Source organism: Amborella trichopoda, chromosome 5, assembly GCF_054954075.1.
Source record: "Amborella trichopoda isolate Santa Cruz 75 chromosome 5, AtrichopodaSantaCruz75HAP2 v2.0, whole genome shotgun sequence".
Lineage (NCBI taxonomy): Eukaryota > Viridiplantae > Streptophyta > Magnoliopsida > Amborellales > Amborellaceae > Amborella > Amborella trichopoda.
Genome location: NC_142340.1, coordinates 3,951,918 through 3,975,486, shown reverse-complemented (window position 1 = coordinate 3,975,486; position 23,569 = coordinate 3,951,918). Strand labels below are relative to the sequence as shown.

The window sequence follows — 23,569 nt, the reverse complement described above, 5'->3', positions numbered from 1 at the left end:
TACCTATCCATCCGTTAATCGTCTCCCTTAAACTCAAGATACTTAGACACAAAGCAGTTGGAATTTGAACAATACTAAGTTACAAAAATGAATAGTGGTCTTCAGGTGCATAGCGGGACCAAGAGAAACAGTTGTTGTCATTCTCATATTGGTTAATCAAGCCGCACAAAAGTTGCAAGCCTCAAGAACAGACTTGAGCAAATAGACAAAAAATTTAAATCTTCACCAGAGATAGAAAAGCAATCGAGACAGCTAAGAAAACAGAACTTGGAAAGTCAACAAAACTCGGTATGGATCCGAAACAGATTCAACAACTCGCAAGTTAGAACAGAGACAAAGGTTGTTTTGCAGAGTCGAAACACGTCTCGGTGGAGAGTCGAAACACGACACCAAGGCTGTTTGGTGGAGGCCATTTTCAGAAGTAGATTTAGGTTATCAAACAAGGACCAAAACTTAAGATATCAAAAGTTCTCTAGTGACCTAGAACATCAAAGTCCCAAAAAATCCCAAACTTCTACTTACCAAACACGGCCTTTATGTTCCCAGATACCATGAAATCTTGTATGAAGGAATATCTTTAGTTTTTCCCCAAATAGGGGAATGCAATACAAAATAACAAATAACAAGAGCCTACATAGCATAATCTCACTTGATCTTAGACCCTCGGGTAAAATACCCACTTGGTTTATTTGCATAATCTAAAACTTTGGGATCCAAATTAAAAACACCATATTAGTTTCTTTAATGAGAAAAAGTGGATTTTGAGTTAAACAATTGGATCTAACTATCCAAAAATATTACAAGTTCCAAATATTCTTACAATGTTATGTTTCGAGGCACATATAAAATAAGGATTTTTTTTTATTTATTTATTTTAACACGTAAAATTTGGAATCCACTTTAAAATCACCAGATAAGTATCTTTAATAAGAAAAAAGTGGATTTGAGTTTATAGACACTTGGATCGGACTACACAAAAAATTTTATGACCTCCAAATACCTTGGGATTATTTTTTTAGGCACATATAAAATAAGAATGATTTTTTTCTTCTATTTTTCCGGTTAAATATTAGATGCAGGAGGTTTTCATCTCAAAATTTTGAAGTCCTTAGTTCTAAGTTCAATTCTTACCCTATCCCATGATCTTTTGACAACAATAGCAAAGAATGGGGGAGTGAAAGTGGTGCTATGGCCCTCAAAATGGGTCGAGAGAAGAGAGCCTATCTCTCCCCCCTCTCGTGCGCGCACTGGGAGAGAGACTCTTATGCTTGGAAGGTAGGAGTGGCAATTGACCCGGATTTGACCCAGGACCTGATGGGTAGACCCGATCCGGGTTTGGGTATGTTTTTAAAAATTAGATCTGACGGGTCAGGTTGGGGTTCAAATCTTGGACCCGAAACTATTTGCGTCCGGTCCAAGTTCAAGTACATCCGATCCAGACTCAACCCGAATATGTTGATATTTGAATAAGGAAAAAGTTTATATAGAGCCGATTCTCTAAACAATCAAATTAGAGCCCATATCAAAAATTTCACTAAAAGAGGTTGTTTTGATGCTCAAATATCACCAAATTGATCATCTCGACCTCAAGATGCATGAATATGAGAAAAATAATGGATTTTAAGTTTTAGAAATAATGCATCTTGTAGCACATTTTTGGACCGTCAATTTTCAGGATTTTCAAGTTTTCATAGATATGTTCAATCTACTCTACTTTTGAAGATTTAAATTTTATAGTTAAAAATGAAAATATATTCTAAGGCTATCACAAAGATTTACAATATTGAAACCACATTTCTCGACATTATTTGAAGGTGCGCTTTACTTTGTTTGCTTAGAGCCTCAGCTCTATACAAACCGTACCTTTTAATAATATTTAATATAGGAAAAAGATCATATAAAGCCGAGGCTCTAAACAATCAAATTCAAGCCCACCTTAAAAATTTTACTAGAAGAGGTTGTTTTGATGCCTAAGTATCCTCGAATTGATCATATCGACATCATGATGCATAGACATGAAAAACAAACAGATTTCAAGTATTAGAAATAGTGCATCTTGTAACGCATTTTTTTACTTTTAATTTTCAAGATTTTCAAGTTTTCTAGATCAGCTCGATCTACACTATTTTTGAAGCTTTAAGTTTTATAATAAAACATGAAAATACATTTTAAAGCTATCACAAAGATTTTCAATATTGAGACCACATTTCTCGACACTATTTGAATGCGCATTTTACTTTGATTGTTTAGAGCCTCGGCTCTATACAAACTGCACCCTTCAAATAATACATGTATATATTTATTAACTTTATGAAATATATTTAAATTGAGTCCGATCGGTGCCAGGTTTGGATCCCCGCATGTTTTCAGGTCCAAATCTAGGTTCAATGACTTCAGATCTAGTCGGATTGGGGTCCGAGTCTTAAGTCCAATCGGACCCGAACCTGACCCGACCCGTTGCCAAAGGAGAGGGGGAGAGAGAGAGAGAGAGGCTGAGTGTCTTGAACGTGGTGTGTTTCTCTCTCTTATAATACGTTTTATGATGGCAGTTTGCATGTGCAATGGGCAACCTAGATCACACTATCGTAAGCATTCATCCCAAACTCCAAAACAACACACGCCTAACCCACCAATAATTTACTGCTTTACACTTTACACAATTATAATCCCCACTTTCTTTCTTACTTTCCCTAAATTCACCCCCCAAATAATACTATTTATTCTCACCATCAAGGACAAGTTTTGGGCCATAAAAGAAAGCAAGCGATTTAAATTTCGTTATATGATCAAGAATGTCGGCCTTGTTCCCTACATTTATCATTGCATAGTTACTTTCTCGTCCAATTTACGATTTTACCCTTATCCATCTCAACAACGCTAAAAAGGGCAGATCCTATTATTATAAAGTACCAAATAATCCTCTATTTTATTAAGGTTTATGCTTAATGCAAATTATATGTATGCTAGAAAGGAAGAACATATTTTGAAAATTCCAGTGTTTGAAAATCCGGATTGGTGTTTGGAATCCTCGGGGTATCCATTCCAGTTCACAGAGAGTATCGGCTGATCGAATTGTATTATTAAAATGTGAAAGGGTAATGAACATGGGAAACGGGCTGATTCTAGGGCTTCAACTCGCCCCGACTGAGTACCAATTCGGTTATGATCATCATTTTTTCAAACACTGAAATTTATTATTACATAAAAGTTTTAAAAATAAAGGAAAAGTAGTTTAGAAAGATAGAAAAAAAGAACTAGTTCAATAAAATTCAAACTTCAAAATTGGCAATTCGATATGTTGTTATTCAACATTTTTTGGGTGAATAGATGTGGCCAGACTCAACCCAAAATTTATAATATCTATATAATTAATTATATTCCATATATTAGGACCCGAAAATATTACGGGTGACCCAGACCTGGACCCGAATAGTGTTTGGATCCATGATTTAGACTCGGACCCAAGTCGGGTCTACCCCTCGGGTCCCAGGTAGGGTCCGGGTCCATTGCCACCCCTATCTCTTTCCCTGTTTGTTATTCGTTTGTAATTGAAAATGTAGAACTACTCCACTAAAGTCCGTATTCATTTTACTTCTACATCCATAAAATTCATTTCTAGTAAAAATCAGTAAACAATTTTTCTCAGGCTTGTACGCAGCATTCACATTGGAAGTAAAAAAGTTGGGGTATCCAGCCTTTTTTAAAATAAGTTAAGGTCATTTCTCGTCATTTTTACTACCTTTTTTTTTCCATAATATACTATAATTTTTCCGTCTTTTCCATTGTTACGCTAAAGTAATCAAAAGATCAAATTCTCTCTCTTTATCTTCCTTTATATCCCCATTTCTCTCTCGATCTCTGTTTCAAGCCCACATGGCGACCTCGCCGGTAGACCCACCGGAAAATAGAGCTCCACCTCCTTCTCCGGTGGCCATTGGCCGGAAAAACTCATTTGTCAATGAAGAGAAGCTCACCCACTATCTCGAGCGCTCACTTCACTTACCCGAACTCGTCTTACCAGACCGCTTCTTCCCCAAAGAAAATTCAGGCAAAACCCCTCCAGAAATAGATTTACGGCAACTTTCCTTATGCGAAAAAGACTCTCTATCAAAGCTCATAGGATCAGTAACCACCATTGGGTGTTTTCAGCTCTTGAATCATGGGTTGTCCAAAGAGTTGATAAGCGCTGTGAAGGCAGAGTGCGAAGGAGTTTTCGGGTTATCGCACAAAAAGAAAATGATGGTATCGAGATCAAATGGTGTTTGTTACGGCTTCGAAGAGCATTCCGGCGAGATAGAGGAATATTCCGGTGAAAATGAGGAATGCTCCGGCGAGTTCTTTTGGTCGAGGAGGGAGAGGACGAGCATGGAGTTCGCATTGAAGCGAGTGTGGCCTGAAGGATTTCGAAGTTTCAGGTGAGTGCGATACAAATTACCTAACTAACCCTGTTAGTTGGTTTTGGAAAGCTTGGGGTCAAGGGTATGGTCGGGAAATATAGCATTTATCGTTTTCCTTGATTTTCTTGCAATTAATTGTACTCTATGATCCATAGAGAACCTATGGTCATGGGTTTCATCACCGTTCAATGTATGGCCATCACCATAAAACGAATGGTGGATGGTTTGGGAGAAATAACTGGACCTGCCTATAGGGTCATTTCAATTGCTAATACGGTACTATCCATCTCAATCACCGTTGATCCATTCATTGGACTAAGGTGATATTGGATGACACATTTTTTTACCGTACTTTTATGTGGTCATGTGAATCACAAAAAGAGTGCGGTCTATCAGTTGGGTCATTTCATGTGCTCGTAACTTTTGATCCATTTATTGGACATATGACATTAGATAACATCGTTTAATTTTCTATAGTCATGAGGACCATAGTACCTTTGCATTGTTTGCTAATGTGGATCCGGACTATCATTCTTATCGGTGGCCGTTGGAGAGTGCAGACATGCATATACCAAGATCATTTACATATGATACAAGAAGTTCACGATCACTTTAAATTATCAGTGGCGAAATTGGGCGGCTAAAGAGCACATCACAAAATTTGATGTTAAGTAGCACACTTCTAGTTATATGATTTCACATCTTGCATCTAAGAGTGATTGTGACCTTGTACAAAATGGATATACTTTTATTTTTATACTCTCTATTGAAAAATGACTAACCATGCGTAGGATTGTATAAAACAAGACCGTTAGCTTTATTATACAAAGCTCACAAGTACCTGAAGCTATTGGACATGACGTAGATTATTGAATGCGTCATTTATCAAAAGAAATTTTGATAAAAAGTTTTGTGGACTTTAATTATGGTCAATGGTACACCCCTGATTTCACATCCAACAACCAGGGATGTGTTTATTTTGCATCAAACATAGCCGATCATATAGTCTTTGGCAAGCATAATTATCAATGTTAAAATTGAAAGCACAATAAAGACATAGATCACATGGTCAATACCATTTGGAAGGAAAATTTATCAAAATACACATAATAGATCAACTATTCAACATTGCATCCATAACTTTTGATTTAATTTCAAAATAATCATCAAAATACACATGGCATTGAGTTGGATTAGTTGAAGAAAGGTAAACTGTTAAATTTTGTTGAAAAGTTACCTACATTTTGATAATTTGTACTAAATAGAAGGAGATTGGGGCCCACAAAGAAGATCCCTCGTGGCTCCCTCTCTCCCTTCATCCCCATTGATCATTTCAATGGACAAAGATAATTGGAAATACAATGATCTTTTTATTCTCTGGTACAATCAAAATAATTGATATTGTGTGAGGTGTTTCCCATTGATTGAACCAAGCTTGATTAGTCAAAAAAAGAAGAGATAAGCTACATGTATTTAAACATTTCAAATAATAATAATAATAATAATTAACAACAACAATAACAATTATTATTATTGTAAAATTTCAGTCTTGTTTATTTAAAAATTTTAACCAATTCTCAAATCAAATTAGAAGTAATTTTTATAACAATATTTCTCATTGAAACACTATTTTTAGGGAATTGGTATGAGTCCCCAAATCATAGCGGGACTCAGATCGGTCCTCCATTAGTTCCAAACCCGGTTAATGATTTTCAAACACAAAAGAATTGTATCTCTTAATGTTTGCATCATCTGTTATGGCTCAGGCTTGCTGTAGCTTTCTCAATCCTCTCAAAAGGGTAATTTATCTAAAGAGTAAAACTAACAAACACTTGGCAGCTATAATGAATAGTAATATAAGTAGAATCTTAGCGATCAGATATTCATCAGATGGTTTTTTTTTTTGGATAAATCAGTGGGGTAGAAGGCCCCCTACCTATTTTTTATTAATAATAAAAAAAGAAAATACAACTGATAATTTAGGACACTAGAATAGAACAATTGTGCCACATCATGAAGTAACACAAGAGAAGAAAATTCGGCAATCTAGATCGCGAAACAGTGGCATCTTCATCGGGTAGTTCAAAATACATATTACTCTCTGAATTATATTTTATTTTTTATAAAAATCAGATTGAGATAAAATTTTGCGTGTGTATAGGTGATACTATTTCGCATCATATAAGAATATAAAAACAGTATTTTCAAGAATTTAAAATGACCAAATTACCCTTGTCATTTTATAGTGATATTTTGGTCATTTTATATTTTAAAAAATATTTGTTTTATAATTTTTTCTTGTATATCCTATTTTTTAGTATATATGACCAAAATTTCATTACGATTTTCTAGAAAAAAATAGTAAAATTCAAATAATGATATGTATTTTGAACCACATGATGAAAATCTAACGGCTGAAATTTTATCTATATTACTATTCATTATAGCTGCCAAATATTTGTTAGCTTTTTAAAATTCTACCATATTATATGGTTCAATTTCAAATCCACATGATCATGAATTAGAATAGTCGTAAATAAATAAAATCATTAAATAATTCATCCTTGAAAGGTATTTGATAAATTTCCCCAGTGGAATATTTTCCCTTCTTTTGTAGTTTGCATAGCGATCCACTATATTTTCTATAAGTGGTAAATTCTATTCAAAATCCCTTGAAGAAACGAAACATACAAAAGCAAAAGAAAAAGGCAAAAGGATCCCCGCCCCACATCAATTTCTTTGCTTTGTTAAATTTGCCTTGGTTGTCCCCGGCTTATAACCATATGTTGGGTTACAATTGGGATTCATGGATTCATATTCTCTCCAATGCTTCAGGTACGAATACCTTCCACTAATCTTTTCTTCTCTCTTCCATCATTATTATTATGGTCATTGTAGCTTTTTTTTTACTATTTGAGGTCAGCTACACGAATCTTGATATACTATTTTACTTTATTAAAAGTCATATCCTAAATTCCTATATGTTTTATCAATACTTCAAACCATATCTTTTTGAGGTTACCTTTTACTTTTTTTTACCTTTAACCAACTCACTCCTAAAAGAAGTTGTACCGGGTCTGTATTGGTTACGCCCCTCCTCTTCCCATCTTGTCTTACCTTCAAAATTATAACATGCTCCGGTAAGAGCACATTGTCCATTTACTCTTTTTGGCAAAGGGCTTATTAAGAGGATTTTTCCATCTCAAATTTTAAGATCTTATCCTTAATTCCAAAAGGGAGTTTGGATATTAATTTCTCAAAATACTTAGATCTGACCATCATTGGATTGTCTTTGTGCAATCTTGCGATTTTGTTTTTTTCTAGCATGCAAAAGGTGCATTTGATTTTGTTATCTATTTCTCTCTAAGGGTGGCAATGGACCCGGACCCAATCCGGGACTTAAGGGGTAGACCCGATCTGGGTCTGGGTATGGGTTCAAAAATTAAACCAGATGGGTGATGTCCGGGTCTAAATCTTGAACCAAAACACTATTCAGGCAATAATATTTTTTAGATCCTAATATATGAACTATATTTAAATATAATTAAATACATAGATATTTTAAAAGTTATTGGATAAAAGTTCTTCTAATGGACAATCTTTCGCCATGCAGCCAAAATATTGAAGCTTTGTCTGCCCAAATTGAGAAAATCGCTGAATTTATCCTTCAAATTCTACTAGAAAACACCAGTAAAAAAGCAAGTATAGAGCAAGGAGATTCATTATTGGGACTTTACAAACATGGCCGGAATGCTTTTTCCGGCAAGACTGAGGCATGCCTTAAATCCGACCTTGTTCGGATACTCATTAGAAGATCAGACCTTTCCCATGCATTGAGCATTCATTTATGCGATGGGTCCCCGGAATTTCACGTTTATTCAAGGAAAGGTTGGATTTCTTTCAGGCCGGCGCACGAATCTGTGGTTTTCACCGTTGGAGATCAAATTCAGGTGCGTTGTCTCCTCCATATCGATAATGGGCATTTGTGAAAAAATGGTACGGTGTCAACATGATATCGATGCTTGACTCAGATTGAACATGGCGTATCCAAGGACCACAAATTGATTTTATTTATTATTTTTGGAACAAATTTTTATCCATATGAAAATTGGTGTGTCCATATATCTGAAAATGGTACATCCATCGAAAACAAAAATAAAAATATTTTGAATAAAATATTGATCAAAATACCTCTGAAACAATTGAAAAGTAGTTTGGTCTTGTTCAAATATTTTTATTGGATGCACCTTATAAAAACGAACTTACTCCCCAATTTTTTAGGTAAAGAGAATTCATAAATAAACAATAAAACTTATATTGTGTTAAGTCTATATAGTTTAAAAAAATAAATGGGTTAGATTAAACCTTATATAAAGTCATTCCTCACTCACTCCAGACACCGGTAGGATATTAACAATACAACATTTTATTCATATTTCTATTTAATTTTAAAATATTCATCAATAGACACATGAGCAGCTGAAGTACTGGAAAAAATCTTGAAAAGGTACAACTTATGAGTATTTTAATATGTTTCCACGTTTTTACTGTAATGGAAAGTATACCATATCACTATTTACTTTTGATAACAGTAATTGTTTGTCATTGGATGTGAAATCCAAAATACGGAAATGCGTTATAACTTTTGAGAAATTCTATTTTGTAATTTGTACGTAATCAATGATACAACAATACTACTCGATTTCACATCTAATGGTCAATAATAACTGTGATCTGCTTGTATAAATAAATAAATAAATATATCTAATCATATACATTTCCGTATTATAATGGGGTTTTGCTAGACGTCTCTTATCCTCTTTCTCCGTATTCCCGTATTATAATGGGGTTTTACTGGACGTCTCTTATCCTCTTTCTCTGCCTCATGTCTATGAAAAATATTGCAGAAATGGAGTGAGGGATTATACAAGCATGTGGTTGGAAGGCCTATGTTTAAAAGAGATGATGGTTGTATGAGCATGGCTCTCCTTTATTCTCCCACCATCACCTTGAAAGGAGGGGGCCAAAAAACAATTTCATTTGCTCAACAAGTCTTGCTAGCAATATGTCTCATTTTCCTCTACCATCTTTTGGTCTTGCTCTCTAAGCCAAAAGAGATTCATTAATATGTGAAATAAGTCACATTTTCATGGTTTTTAACGATGTTCAAAGTGGGTTAGAAGAGAAGCATTACTGGCAAAGTAGTGAATGAAGTTTATGGTCTTGCACATTGTCTGCACGGAAACATTGGCTCATTTTTGCAGATTCTCTCTCTCTCTCTCTCTCTCTCTCTCTCTCTCTCTCTCTCTCTCTCTCTTTTTAGGGTTCCGTTTGGACTTACAGTTAATAATGAATTGATCCATTCTATTCTCAATCCATTCTATTCTCAACCCATTGTACCTACTAGGGGTGACAATGGGTCGTGTCCTACTGGACTTAGATCCGGACTCGATTAGTATTCGGGTCTAAGTTTTGAACCCGGACTTGACCTTCAAGGTCCAAATTCGGACCCATAACCGGACCCAAGGTCAAATCTACCTGTCGAGTCCCAAGTTTGGTCGGGTCCATTGCCACCCTGTGATTATGGGCTTTTCTTTTTTTGTTTTTGCCCTTTTTTTTACCATATTGTATCGGCAACATTTCATGTATTGCACAACCTTTATGAATACCTACATATACCCACATTCCTTACTACTTTACGTAATAACTGAAAATTTCTAAGAAACAAACATAGTGGCAACATTTATGAATACCCATGGCGGGACATGGAATCAAATGTGCATAGTATTTGGGTCCAGGTTTTGAACCTGGATTCAGGTCTGAAATTTGAACCCATACCAGACCTGAGGTCAATCCACCCATTGGGTCCGGAGTCTGATCGGGTGCATTGCAAACCTAATGGCCCCACAATTATTTATGGGCAAGTCCTTTATGTACCCCAGTCTATTTACCAAAGGCCGCCAAAAATGTCCATAACCTCTTTGAAAAATCATCACTGCGAATCGTTAGGGCCAGAACTTTACAACCTGGAACCTGGTTTTTTATTGCCCACCCTATACGGATCCAAATTGGCCAAATCGGGAATTTGGATGGGTTGAACAGGTCAAAAATCGGTAAAATAGTTAAATAAAATATTACTATCACGTGATTCCGGGGTGAGGGAGGAAGACCCGGACCGTCCACCTATCGAATCCAATCTGGATTGGCACTTCCCTAGCAGATCGTTGGGTTTCAACACCCTAGTTGGAACATTCAAACAAGCCCTTAACCGACAATAACTAATCTAACCAATGTATTATTCCATCCTAGTTCTGATCATACAGCAATAAGCATCCCTTCAGTGATTTGGACAGTGATGGAGTCAATAGCCCCAAACAAATTCAATTGATTTTTTTTTATTGTTTAATGCACATTGAACTGAAAGTATTCCATAGGCGTTTGCCTTTAAAACTTTGTAAAAAAGGAAAATGCAATCATAAGAAAGAGAAATACATTGCAGGCAATTCGCCTTCTATGCCTACAAACGGATGATAGCAAATTTGAAAGGAGAGAAGTATATAAAGAAACTATTTATTTTTGATACAAGAAAGTCATGGTCATTCTTGCTCTTCACATTTCAAATTGAATGATTGTGAGTATTTATTTATCCGATTCAAAGTTAAAAAATAAAAATTTTCGAAATTTGTATACACCCCAAACAGTCTAATTTGACATCCAATGGCTGAGAGTAATTGCGACCTTCTTGTAACAAAGATAAATAGTTTCATTGTATAAAAACCCAAATTGCAATTAACAAAAATGAATCAAAGAACTATAGGGGTGCAAGATCTCTCATTTCAGACATGGTAATGTGTGCGTATGCATGTGCATGCAAGTGAGAGCTCCTTTAGCCATACTCACCACGGTGTAAGGAAGAGAAAGAAATGAAGAGAGTGCATGAGGGTGGAGCATCAGGTAAATGAAGAGAGCAGCAAAATCAGTCAGTCACATGTATTAGCGCCCCTGGTGTTGGTGCCCTACATTAAAAGATGCAACATCAGCTGGTTAGAACGGATTTTTGGGGTGGGCTGAACTTGAACTTTGGTACAGTATTCTCAGCGATACCAACCATTTGATTTTACATTCCATGGTTGAGGGTGCTTGTAATTGTCATATGGGACACTTCCAGTGTAGTTGAATAGTGACTTCGTTGCATTCGCAATTACTTTGAGATTCACCTGCTCCCGAACTCTTTAAAAAAATGAAAAAGTTTATATGAGGACACTACCATAGAATGTAGAACTACGGATGCCCTTCAAAAATCGATCAGAAAAGGTAGTTTTAATGTTGAAAAACCCTTTGATTGATCATCTCAACATCGAGATGTATGACTATAAAAAAATAAAAAGATTTTAAGTCTAAAAAATAGTACATTTTATAACATATTTTCTAAACCGTCTATTTTCAAGATTTTCATATGTTTATAGATCTACTTGAGTTTAACCATTTTTTAAATTTAAAATTTTATAATTAAATATAAAATAGATTTTGAGATAATCCTAAAAACATTTTACATCAAAATTAAATACCATGATAAAATTTGAAGGTGCACCTTACTTCTACAACTACGGATGCATCCGTATGCAAACTGCACCCTTAAAACAAGGGTACTTTTCTTATATGACATAACGGACGGTCCAAAAAAACTAGGGCCTAGACTAGAAAATGTGGCCCAACAGCCCAAACAATGCTAAGGTCGGGCCTTGGTTAGGGTATCTTTGGCCAAGTTAGGGGCCAGCCTGGTTTGGGCAAGCCCACAAGCTATTAGGGCGGGCTAGCCCAGCTGGCCCAGCCCAAACTCAGCTTGTTGCCAACCCTACCCAGGGCTCCTAACAATCCAGTTATACTTAATAACTAGGGCGGGTCCAGGACAAATGTCCAAAAAGCTAACACTACTCGGCAACAAAGTCGTTCTCGCAACTATCGGATCTTTCACTTGGATGTTTCAACTTTTTCTATTATTCTATATCTCAAATTGAGGTTAAATTTTTCACCTACTCTTCCATAATGTACCATTAAAAAATAAAAAGAAAATATCTCTATACCCATTATTTTAAGTTTTACTTCACAATAGACCCAAGGTTTTAAACGATATCTTGAAGTATAAAAATTATACATTTAATTTCTTCTAACCCCTGAGCTACTTTAAACCTATTTTTTTAGGCCAAACAAATCTAAAAAGATATATATTTTCTAAAAGCCATCCTCCCAAACTTCTAAAGAGAGAGAAGAGCTTAATGGAGGCGAGGTTATCGAGAAGAGAAAGAGATGTTTGAAAAAACACACGAGAGAGAATGAGAGATGCAAGAATAGAGAGAAGGAGAAAAGTTTAGAGTATATAAGTGACGAGTGAGAAAAGATTGAGTTTAAAACGAGCATATCTTTCTCATATTTGTTTAAGTTAAAAAATGGATTTAAAATATCTAGGAAGTTAAAAGATATCTTTTGAAATTTTAAGTTTAACTATAAATGAAACCTAAAAATAAAAGACAGAAATATTTTCTCAAAAATGAATAACTAATTTGACAAAATTAAATGACCAAAACATCTATGAAACTTTTAGAGGCACAGTTTTCATTTCATATTTATCAAATTATATTTTGCAAATGCGACAATACTCACAAATTCCATCCAGTACGATTTCTTAAAAAAATAAACTTCAAACAGAGTTACACACTCTCGACTATCATCTCACATAGGACAGCTGAAAACACTTATCACTCACCTTTTCTAAATAAGTGGGTAGAGAAACAAATTTAACCCGGTGTGAAAATCGCAACTGAAAAAACAAGCATTTTAAAAAGTTGTTTTGTTACTGTTGTATAACATTAAACCGTTAAGTGAATTAGTACCAAAGTGAGTGGCAAAACAAGCCCCATCACAATGCTCATTGTGATGGCCCCATAATCAAACTCAGGCAAAAAATCACCTACCCACAAGAGACGGAGGAAATCCAATTGAAAGTAACTTTAAAGGATGCAAAAAAATTGTACTCCCACAAGATTATACCATCCACCTACTTAGGCAAAATTTACGATCTAATTATCTTTTAGACACCAAATTTTAGGGATGTGATCTCTCGCTACCCAACCACATAAAAAAAAGACTTTAATATGTCTAAAAAAAATCCCTAGACTGCACTGAACCATCTAAGATTTAGAGGGAATGCATTAGATATTCAAGGATTCAAAATTTATTTTTTTCCTTCGAAAACATCCATCTAGTTATAATTACATGGACCCTGAATTTTTATTTTTTTTTAAAAAAAAGTTCCTAAATAAGTTTTTGCATGGAGTAAATATACAATATGCTCCCATGGAAGTACAGTATACGGGCTCTTGAAGTACAATGGAAATAAAAATGTTAACCTTCCAAAAGGGATCTAATGAGAGAGAGAGAGAGAGAGAGAGAGAGAGAGAGAGGTCTCCATTAGGCTTTACACATGATACCCTTCAAACCCATATTTCCTAAGTAAAATGGAGAAAGAAATAACAAGAAATATAAATATATTATATACATATACTTAATAAATACATGATTACAGACAAGATATATTAAATACAGAGAAAGAGAGAGAGAGAGAGAGAGAGAAAGAGAGAGAGAATATCAGTTCACTTGAGTAGCTCCTGCAGGACTGATGACAAGCAAGTGATGCTATTCTTCTTTTGCTTGAGAGCATGTAACTCACAGAGTGCACAGCCTGCAACTTTCCAAGCAAAACCACACTTGGCAATATCACTCTTCTCCTTCGCATAAAAATATGATATTGCATATATTTCACAGGCCTCTCTGAATATCTCCTCCCTTGGCCTCGTCCTCTCTTCATACTCTTGCGCTCCATATAGAATCTTAAACATAGAAACAGTAGAGAAAAATTCATTAATTTTTCTTGCAAAAATGTACTATGAACCATACGATCATGGGCGTCATCACGGTCCAATTGATGGATAGGAGATCCAGGAGGGTAGGACGTTCCGCTAGTCCCACTTTCCCTCCCTCACATCCCACAAATTGATTGGATGGCGATGATCGTCCAGAGAACATACTTTACATGTTCATGAGGAACATAAAGACACTCCCTTCTATCATAATTTAGTGCATCATAATTCTGCAGGGTTTTACCAAAAATAGAAAAATAAAGGAAAAGAAAAGAGTTAAAAAGAGCCAACTGGCCCCCCACTGGGGCCGGAACACATAGACACTCCCTTCTATCAAAATTTAGTGCATCATAATTCTGCAGAGTTTTACTTAAAATAGAAAAATAAAGGAAAAGAAAAGAGATAAAAAGAGTCCACTGCCCCCCACTCTCTCTCTCTCTCTCCACCAAAACAAGATATTGGAAAAAGAATTATGCGTAAATACCTTCTTATAGTTTTGGATGACTTCATCCGCATTAGATTTCTTTTGATCAGTGCTCGACAAAGCTTTGTTCATCTCGTCTCTGTATTGAGCGTAAAGCCCCTTCCATTTTTCCATGCCGCTCGGCTCTACTTCTTCAAGGAAGCATGGCAGCAGCTCAATGTCTGCGCATAAAAGAAAGAGGTTTAAACAGGATCAAAAGAAGAGGGAAAGGAACAAAAAGAAATGCTTTATGAACAGGAAATTGCCATATCCATGTGCTTCACAGTTGCTGCTAATATTTTCATCCAAATGCAACAGAAAGCAAATGCTAAGTTCTTATGCATGGAATGTAAGGATTAAGATAGGGAAAAGAAGGAAAGAATTATAAATAATATTCTCAAAGTTGGTAATGTTGGTATAAGCAGTTGGATGCGCCTCACACCTTCACATGGTACATCCATCTGTGCTGAAGCCACTAAGTCATAAATCTGACCAAGAATCGAAGTAGAGGTGTATTGGTAAGTTCTCTCCATGAAATGGGGGTATCTTTCAGGCTTCAAGTCCTTTGGAACTTCAACCTAAATTCCCAGAATAAAATTTAACATTACGAACACCGAGGAAGAAAAAAAATGAAACCAGCTTGTTTAACATGCTAAAGAAAGAGGAGACGACTTGATTGTGGGCATGTCTGACCCACCTATGGTTTTTCTGTTTTGGAACTTTAGTAATTTCAGCACAGAGAAAAAACAAATTCACTTATTCACATTAGATTTTTGTTTCTTATTTCTTAGTGACTAGAATCCCAGGACTTTTGTGTCTATGTTCCTTGTGAAGGTCTTGGAACTCTTTTGAAATGGTGTGCAGTTAATTATATTGTACTTGTAGTAGCAATAGAGGTTTCCGAAAGAAAATCACTTTAAATGTTTTTCAGAAAATAAGTAGTCCTTAAATAGCGTGAACATGTTTCTCTAACAGAATGATACATGCTGAAACTATCCATAATGGTTTTGAAGAAATTAGACAAAAGGAATTCTATCGATGCCCATGTTTACCACTTCACTATTACCAACCAAAACATAGGTGACGATCCTAAACAAGGAATTATGTTTAGCACTGAAAGCCAAACTATTGGGGGCGCCACTTGGTGTGAAGGTAAAAGGCTTGGGTAGCTAGTGCAAGAGCACGGGTTCGAGTCCCAAAAGCAGCCACTTTGTGAATAAAAAAGCCAAAGGCTATGACCGTTTCCAGCTCAACCCTACCGGGACCCTGTGTAGGCAGGACCAGCACTGGGTTACAGCCTATTGACAGCCAAACTATTGGTGCCAATAAGAAAAGAGAAGATTATGGGTGTGGATAGCAAAAACTCATGCCAATCAGGAATTCCCAACATAAATTCATAAACTGGAACTTACAACAGTTTGTATATGTTAAGGAAAACCTGCATTTTTGTACTGCTCAGACCTGGAACATCAATAATGTTGCATGTGTTGAAGAAAACTTGCATTCGCCGACAACATAAAACTGAAACTTGGACATTTGAGAAGATTTGAGTTGGCGTTATAATATCACGCAAATACCATGTAATTATTGTCCCCCGAGGTTCATGCAAGGCCATTGCATCGAATTCTTATATGGTTCATTTAAGTCAATTCAATGATTCATACCAATAAAGATTTCAAAGGGACCTTTCAAAATTTAATTTTTCAGATACAACAAAAAAGAGGACAAATCATCAGGAGATCCCTATAAAGTTTTAGCTAAGGCTTCATCAAGACCTTTTTTCCACTTTTTGGTGCATCCACTGCTTCGTAGTACAAGTCAGCTAACTTGAGCATTTTCTGGTGCAAGCAACCTTTCTCTTCTGCACACTCGTCCCCCAAAGTTAACAATCGATCCATATAGACCAACCAGCTATCAGCAGCTGCACACTTTGCAATGCTGGAATGATAAAAGAAACTTCTTACCACAAAGCAATTTATCTTAATTGCTATAAACATACACAAAAATGAACAATAATCAAGAAGTGATCATTAACAGGTTAAAAAATAAAAAGAATAACCACATCTTATATGGTGCAAAAAGGTGTCCATTAACTTCACATACAACTGCAATAACTTGGAAATTAATGATATCATTCTTTCGGAACAGAGTGTGGGATAAGACTGAGGTACAATATTTCCCATTGCAAATTGAATGTGTCGCTTGTTCACCTAATTTTAGGAATTACCCAAGTTATAATCATGAAACTGAACTGGAAGTCATAGTTACACTGTGCACTCCATTTGCTCTCACTTGGAAAACCATGGTCATTGAATTCTAGGAAGCTAGCGTCAGCTTGTTCATCTACTTTTCCCTGAAGATGCATGGTTTTATTGTCATCAAAGAAGCTACCATGAAACAGATTCTTACTCTATCACTCGAGGAGGCCTACACCTCATTTGCTCCCAAGAAGTCAAGCAGGTCCAGTCTCTCCTAGCAAGCAGTGGTCCAATATGTATCAAGAAAGCAAATTGTAGAAAGATCAAATGCAGCATTTCTGGGTTGCCAGGGTTTCATGGCCTCAAGAAAACCGTCAATCAAAATCACGTGCCAACGCACTTGGTTGACCTGAGGATCTGTTTGATTTGAGGTAAGGTAGAGGGAAGATAGGGAATAAACAGATACACAAAGGCTTGGCACCCATTTTTGGCAGTTGGCACTTCCACATTTCAGGTTAAAGGAACTCCGATTCGAGTGTAACCAGAACCCTTTAAGCAGAACAAAACCTAGAATCAGCTGACTGATTTCTCTGTTCAAAATTGATAGGTATGAACCAATATCTACTCAAATTATATCAAGCACACATTTTGCATCATCTTTATCACAAGATCTCAGTCAAAAGCCATTATACATCCAAATATTCCAATCTCCATGAGGGATAGTCCAAGCAAGGAGTTCAAATGAGTGTCTATAGCCACAAGATCTCTTTATGTCACCCCGTATTACCCCAAAATTCTGATAGACAAAAATGATTCAATCACTTGCTTGTTTATTGTTTGTGATTATTATTTTGCTTTCTGCTTGTGAGTTTGTGTGTGTCTGCATTCAGTACTCTAAAACTTGGCCCACTTTGGTGCCAATGCGGCAACTAAACTGGGCCCATGTTGGCATCATGTGACTTCTTGAGTCACCGAGGGAGCCTTTGCACCTAGCCAAAGAAAGGCGGGCTGACTTGGGTGGTCCTTAGTGTGCAGCTTCTCAGCAGGATAAGCGCTGCATATGCATGCTTCTAGTTCTTTGGCCAAGGTGCCAGCCCTGGACACTTTTTGTATGAGTATTGTGCTGTGTTGTGTGTGTGTGCATATTTGTGTGTGTGTGTGTGTGTGTGAGAGAGAGAGAGAGAGAGAGAGAGAGAGAGAGGTTGTTGCACAACCAAGATCAAAGCTAGGGATTGATCTCCGTGAACACATCGATTTGAGTAGGTTCGGGTTCGCTTCCTTGAAGCTTGTGGTCAAATAGAAAGTGAAAACAAAATAATCAGCGTAAACCAAAAATTGCTCAATGACTTGATTCACAACAATTGATAGATGAAATAGTGGCCCTGAAATCAATAAAAAACAGTCCTGATTGATACCAAGTAATAATGAATTCCATAAAACAATTGTGTGAACCTAATTTTCTAAAAGGATTTTCATTGAACACAAGTTATGCACCTTCCTCTATGGAAGCCCCAGCAAAACCAAACTGTCAAAACCTTTTCCTTTTAGATGGTTAATCCCTTAATACATTATTCCAATATTCTTCCAAACTTAATTTTGTTGATAGATTTGCACAGTGGTAATGGTTGCCTAACATGCTCAGAATAAAAAGAAAAAACAATATGGTAGAGAATCTCTCTAATAAATTCAATATGGTGTAGAGAATCCCTCCTTCCCTCTGTTTGTGGGTGCATGCATGTGTGTGTGTGTGTTAGTGAAGTGCGATGAAGGGTTTCAAGCAAGTACTTAATGCATGTGGAGTGAGACCATCAGCCTTGTTTGTCTAGCCTACAATTCAAGGTATAGTTTTCTCATATATCCCTACTTTTTTATCTGATCTGCTGCTTTCACAATGAATGCAAGTGTTTTGAGATTTACACAAGACAAATTCTGATACATATTTCTATAAATAAATATCTCCAAAAAAGTAACTCAACAGCACGGGCCACCTTATGCCCTTTGCTAAGCACACTTACTAGGACACCTCTAAGATACTAATATAATCCAATCATATTAGTAATCACATTGTAGATCAACCCAAAGGAAAACCTAATGAAAAGTGAGATGCGACTCAAATCATACCTTGGATGAAATCGACTCTCTAAGAATAGGTCAAAAAGCTCAGTTTCCAATTCATCTGGTGAATATTCAATAGGTTTCCGCTGAGGAGGGGGCTTCTCGGAAGAAGACCGTTCCCATGGCGGGCCAGCTTTGAAATAATGTAGCAGCTAAAAGCCACATACTAGGAATGATCATCAAATTGAAAACAACATAAATTGCACAGACATCTACAATTTTCATAAAAAGAAGCAAAAGGACATAAATAACTACATGCACAACAACAGCTTCAGGTCACCCCAATGTCAAACATAGAAGTACATATTATGATATCCACAAAAAAAAGAAAAAAAAGGAATAGAGTTTTTGTTAAAAAAGGAAGTAACAAAATGTATCCCACATAAATATCTAAAAAGCATTTACATGATCAACTGACTAAAGAATTTCAAAGAAAAGGATGATAATCATGCCAAAATTCAGGATCCAAACAAAATTTTTGAGTAAGAAGTGGGATTCAAACCCTAACAACAAATTTTCCTTTCTTCCCACTAAACTTAAGAAAAAACAAGGTTTCTGGAAATCCTGAAAACCTTAAATTTATGAACTACTAAATTCAAGAGAGCACTCTGATGATTTATAATCTAATACTTTATATCTTTAATAGTTTATGAAAAGTACCAGGAACAATCATCCTCCCATAGAGGATAATTTATAGCATCTAATTTCTAATATTTTAAAAGAAATGTAAAAATACAATGATGTTATAATTTATTAATTTATCCATTTGTCAAACCAATGTGAACACACAATGGATGGTTATAACAGTTTATACTTTACACATGCTCTTAGTGTATACATCGCTAGCCATAGGGAGCCTAAAAATAAAATTCAAATGAAGAATGTTAAAGGAAAAGTGTTATCCTGTATGGGTGCGTTTTTGGACCCTCATTTAAGGGCAAAACACATTTTAAGGGAAATAAGCATGAAAGGCATGTATAATCTCGAAGGTTGAGATAAGCAAATGTTGAACGACTAATAAGCGCAAACAAGCTTGACTTCCAGACTCCTTGCTGATGTTATTGATGGGGTCAAATTTCATACAATATCCCAAGGATATGCCTCAATGTAACCAATGAACTCAGGACTTGTCATCTAAGGTCTGATATGCTCTGAAAGTTCTGGCAACCAGTCACCATGCATATTTCAATGGCCGGTCAATAGCAAAGATGACCAAACAATCTCAAATTGAGACCAAACTTTGGGGATTATATTCCCAAGGCCTTATAAGCCTCTCCACAATATTCAGGGAAGTTTGGACATCAAATGCTATCAGAATGGGATGGAACTTCGTACATATATGAAGGCATTATACGCCTCTCACACAAATTCCATACGATTTGGACTTCATTTGATACTCCTCCATACTCACCGGCCATCAAGATAAAGCATGGTCGGTTCCTTCATGATATTTAGAAATTGGCCTGAAACTTCGTAGAAATCATATATGAGACATGATAAGTCTCTTCCGAGGGTTTTAACTCATTTGGAGATGATTTAATCTCATCCATGCCCTCGTCCATGCATAGAGGTAGACAAGGATTATATCCACCGGCCACTAAATATATGTTCATCAAGCAAGATGACCCTGAATCACTAAAAAAGAGATTTCTCCCATTCTACAAGGAGTACTTCACGGGACTTAATATGGTAGATTCTTGACTCAGTTTCCTACCAACCCCGGAAAGCCAGTACCCCATGAATGTACCATATGAAAGAGGTTCGATCCACAACAACCATAAAACTATGTAATGGTCAGAATGCCGGTCTGAAACATCTCCCAATATACAAGGGGTTTTCTCACCAAATTTTGTGGAGGTGTTCTTGATAACCCCTCCACATCAATATCAAACTTTCAGGGACTATATTCCGTTGAGATGAGAGCTGTTGGGCCCATTGTGGCCTGATTTTCCATCGAAATAAGCGGCAGAAATGGGTCAACTTCGATGGGGCATATCTCACGCATTACTGATCCATTTGCGGTGAAATGTGGACCATTGGATTCATCTTAGAGTACTTTATTAGCATGCAAAATTTCAGGTCATAAGGACTCGACATCGAGAAGCAGCATCACTTGGAATTAGACATTTTCATTTGCATTCCAGTTTGACTGCTGGTGGCTACAGACCAACATCAAATCCAAGATTTCTTCAAAAAGAATCACAAGAGCATGGGTTGGTTTTGGTTCGAAAATTTGAACTATCGTTGTTTCTATGACAACTTGAGCTAGTTCCAGTTGAAATTAGAATTGAAGCCCATCCTTATGACAACTCAAAGTTGGTTTCCAGTTTATCTTTTGTGATCTTCCGAGAGATAAATGCTTGCAACTCATTGATATTCAATAAGCACAAAACATATCCATGTTTGTCATCTGAGAAGTCCCTTAGGTACTCAATTATATAAGTAGGGAAAGGTATTCATCCAGGACTAATGCTACGGGAATCATAGAGAGCGAGTGCTGCCCCAGACTTAAGACATTTTTTCTGCACTCTAAGTGAGGTCAAGAGCACACAATATTTTCCTAAACCTTGTCGGGGATGAGGGTCCATCTGAAGAGAGAGAAGATAAACTTGACATAAAGACTCACTCCCAGGTTCAAGAAAGCAAAGGGTGGACAACATCACTGCATTATATCGAGGTATAGGGGTTTCCTATGCCCTTTGGTGCTGATATTTTCCATTTCTTTGTATACATTTCTTCAGGCCGTGTGTTGCTTTTCTCTTGTTTCTTAATATAGCTGGAGTCATAATCTTTAAAAAAAAAAACAATTAAAGATGCATCTCACCATTCTTGAAGGCCACACCTATGTTTTAAATTATTCATATATTTAACCCTCAAACTCATTTTGGCACCTTCACCAACAAAATAAACAAACTTAAAGATGCATCTCACCATTCTTGAAGGCCACACCTATGTTTTAAACTATTCATATATTTAACCCTCAAACTCATTTTGGCACCTTCACCAACAAAATAAACAAACTTAAAATGGGACATTGAGGGTGTGTGTTAGGGGTGCGAGCCAACTTGAATCTGGAAATTCCTCTGGGAACTTCCAGTTCTGGATTCTGGAGGCTGGAGCTTTTGAGTCCTGGAATTGCATAGCATGGATTTGCGTTGCTGTTATCATACGTCTCCATAGGAATATTGCCGTGAATTGGGTAATAGGGATATAATAGCTTTCCATACCGCCCTTGTTTAATATCTAGTATGCTAATTTCCCTTTCGTAGCATATTGATTTCCCTCAATTGCATCAATGATGAGGAGATTAAAAATATGTAACAGGTCTCAATTAATAATTAAGGACTTGAGGATAATAGTAATCTCTAAGACAGATGTTGAGACATTCCCAGACAAACACTACAAGCATCAGCAACTCCATGAGACACCAACCACAGTAAGATTATTTGGACTTAAAACATCAAAAGCTCCAGAAGCAGTAAAACATGAGTCAAAAAAAGCAAAAAGAGATTTTTGCTGTTCTCCCAAATCAAGGCAACGAGAAAAGGCACCAAGCTTGTCAAACTAGCCATTGGGTTTTCATGTTGAAGATACTTAGGCCAATCTACAAGATGTTAATTCTTAATAGTAATAAGTTCCTAAACGTAAAATTGAAAGCATGCAATTGTTCTTTCAGAATTGTAAATGCTTCATAACAACCAAGAAGTAACAACCTGGTCACTTCAGAAGGAGTTTAAGCATCATAAATTACTGGAACATGGGATACATGTTCACAACAAGTTTGTGTTGTTTAGGCTCCCTAACATAATCGACTCACATCGATTACTTGTATCAAAATATCTTCCAACAAGATTGTCAGTGAATAAGAATTATATTTCACATTTGAAATCCATTCCAAAAATTTTAAACTTTTCTAGGTTTACAAACGAAGGCAGCCCTTATCGCAGAGACAAGCTGTGTACATGCAGAAAAGAGGCATCTTGAATAATGCTTATCATTGATTTATCCACGCACAAAGGAAACTACCTTGACTCCATTTATTAGCATTAAGTAATTTACAAATTTCAATCAAAAGAACTCAGTGCCATGTACATAATGGAATTGAAAATCTCGAAATTGAAAAGGACAACAAACTACCAAAAGATATCATAAGTTGAAAATGAAAACTATTGTACACTCAATATGGTTAATTGCCATCTTCAAAAGGATTAATAATTGCTTGCAACACAAAATACTCCATGAAGCCTCAACAGAGAATGTTTGACACTATTCCATAAAAAAAAAAGATATAAAATCTAAACTATTAATCGTTAACAGTTTCCTGAAAAAAAACTAAATCATTGAAAGCAATCCTTAAGAAATACAAAAATGGAGTGACAAAGAATAGTGTTGTCATTGGCATAGCAAATACTAACAGTTTAACTTCAGAATGATATGACATCGACTAATAATAATTCATAAAGCTTTTAAGACGAGATG

The 23,569-nt window shown here is 36.1% G+C and overlaps 2 protein-coding genes across 23 annotated transcripts in view; one reads left to right on the top strand and one right to left on the bottom strand.

The window, feature by feature from the left end:
• The first annotated feature begins 3,788 nt into the window (after positions 1 to 3,788).
• Positions 3,789 to 9,642, top strand: LOC18443414 (1-aminocyclopropane-1-carboxylate oxidase 1). Its single transcript, XM_006853604.4, has 3 exons — positions 3,789 to 4,415; positions 8,011 to 8,347; positions 9,305 to 9,642. Exons 1-3 carry the CDS (start codon positions 3,874 to 3,876, stop codon positions 9,521 to 9,523), a joined length of 1,098 nt encoding a protein of 365 aa, XP_006853666.2. The 5' UTR covers positions 3,789 to 3,873; the 3' UTR covers positions 9,524 to 9,642.
• A 4,237-nt stretch (positions 9,643 to 13,879) lies between these two features.
• The window catches only part of LOC18443413 (putative RNA-dependent RNA polymerase 5), a 49,998-nt gene continuing 40,308 nt past the window's right edge, over positions 13,880 to 23,569 (bottom strand). For 15 of the 22 annotated variants that reach the window (XM_011628502.3, XM_020673010.2, XM_088866970.1 and 12 more), the window contains 5 exons: positions 19,097 to 19,242; positions 16,553 to 16,715; positions 15,220 to 15,355; positions 14,799 to 14,959; positions 13,926 to 14,284 (listed from right to left, as the gene is read on the bottom strand). In XM_011628502.3, coding sequence (XP_011626804.1) covers positions 14,048 to 14,284; positions 14,799 to 14,959; positions 15,220 to 15,355; positions 16,553 to 16,715; positions 19,097 to 19,242 — 843 coding nt within the window. In that variant the 3' untranslated portion in view covers positions 13,926 to 14,047. Of the gene's footprint in view, positions 14,285 to 14,798; positions 14,960 to 15,219; positions 15,356 to 16,328; positions 16,716 to 19,096; positions 19,243 to 23,569 lie in introns of those variants that run through there. The other 7 variants (XR_016055665.1, XR_016055666.1, XR_016055667.1 and 4 more) reach the window with 4 other exon arrangements.

Excerpts from the sequence above, each read along its gene's own strand:
- LOC18443414 (XM_006853604.4), top strand. The coding sequence starts at position 3,874 with ATGGCGACCTCGCCGGTAGACCCACCGGAAAATAGAGCTCCACCTCCT. Across the intron at positions 4,416-8,010 it reads GAAGGATTTCGAAGTTTCAG|CCAAAATATTGAAGCTTTGT; the intron begins GTGAGTGCGATA and ends TTCGCCATGCAG. Across the intron at positions 8,348-9,304 it reads CCGTTGGAGATCAAATTCAG|AAATGGAGTGAGGGATTATA; the intron begins GTGCGTTGTCTC and ends AAAATATTGCAG.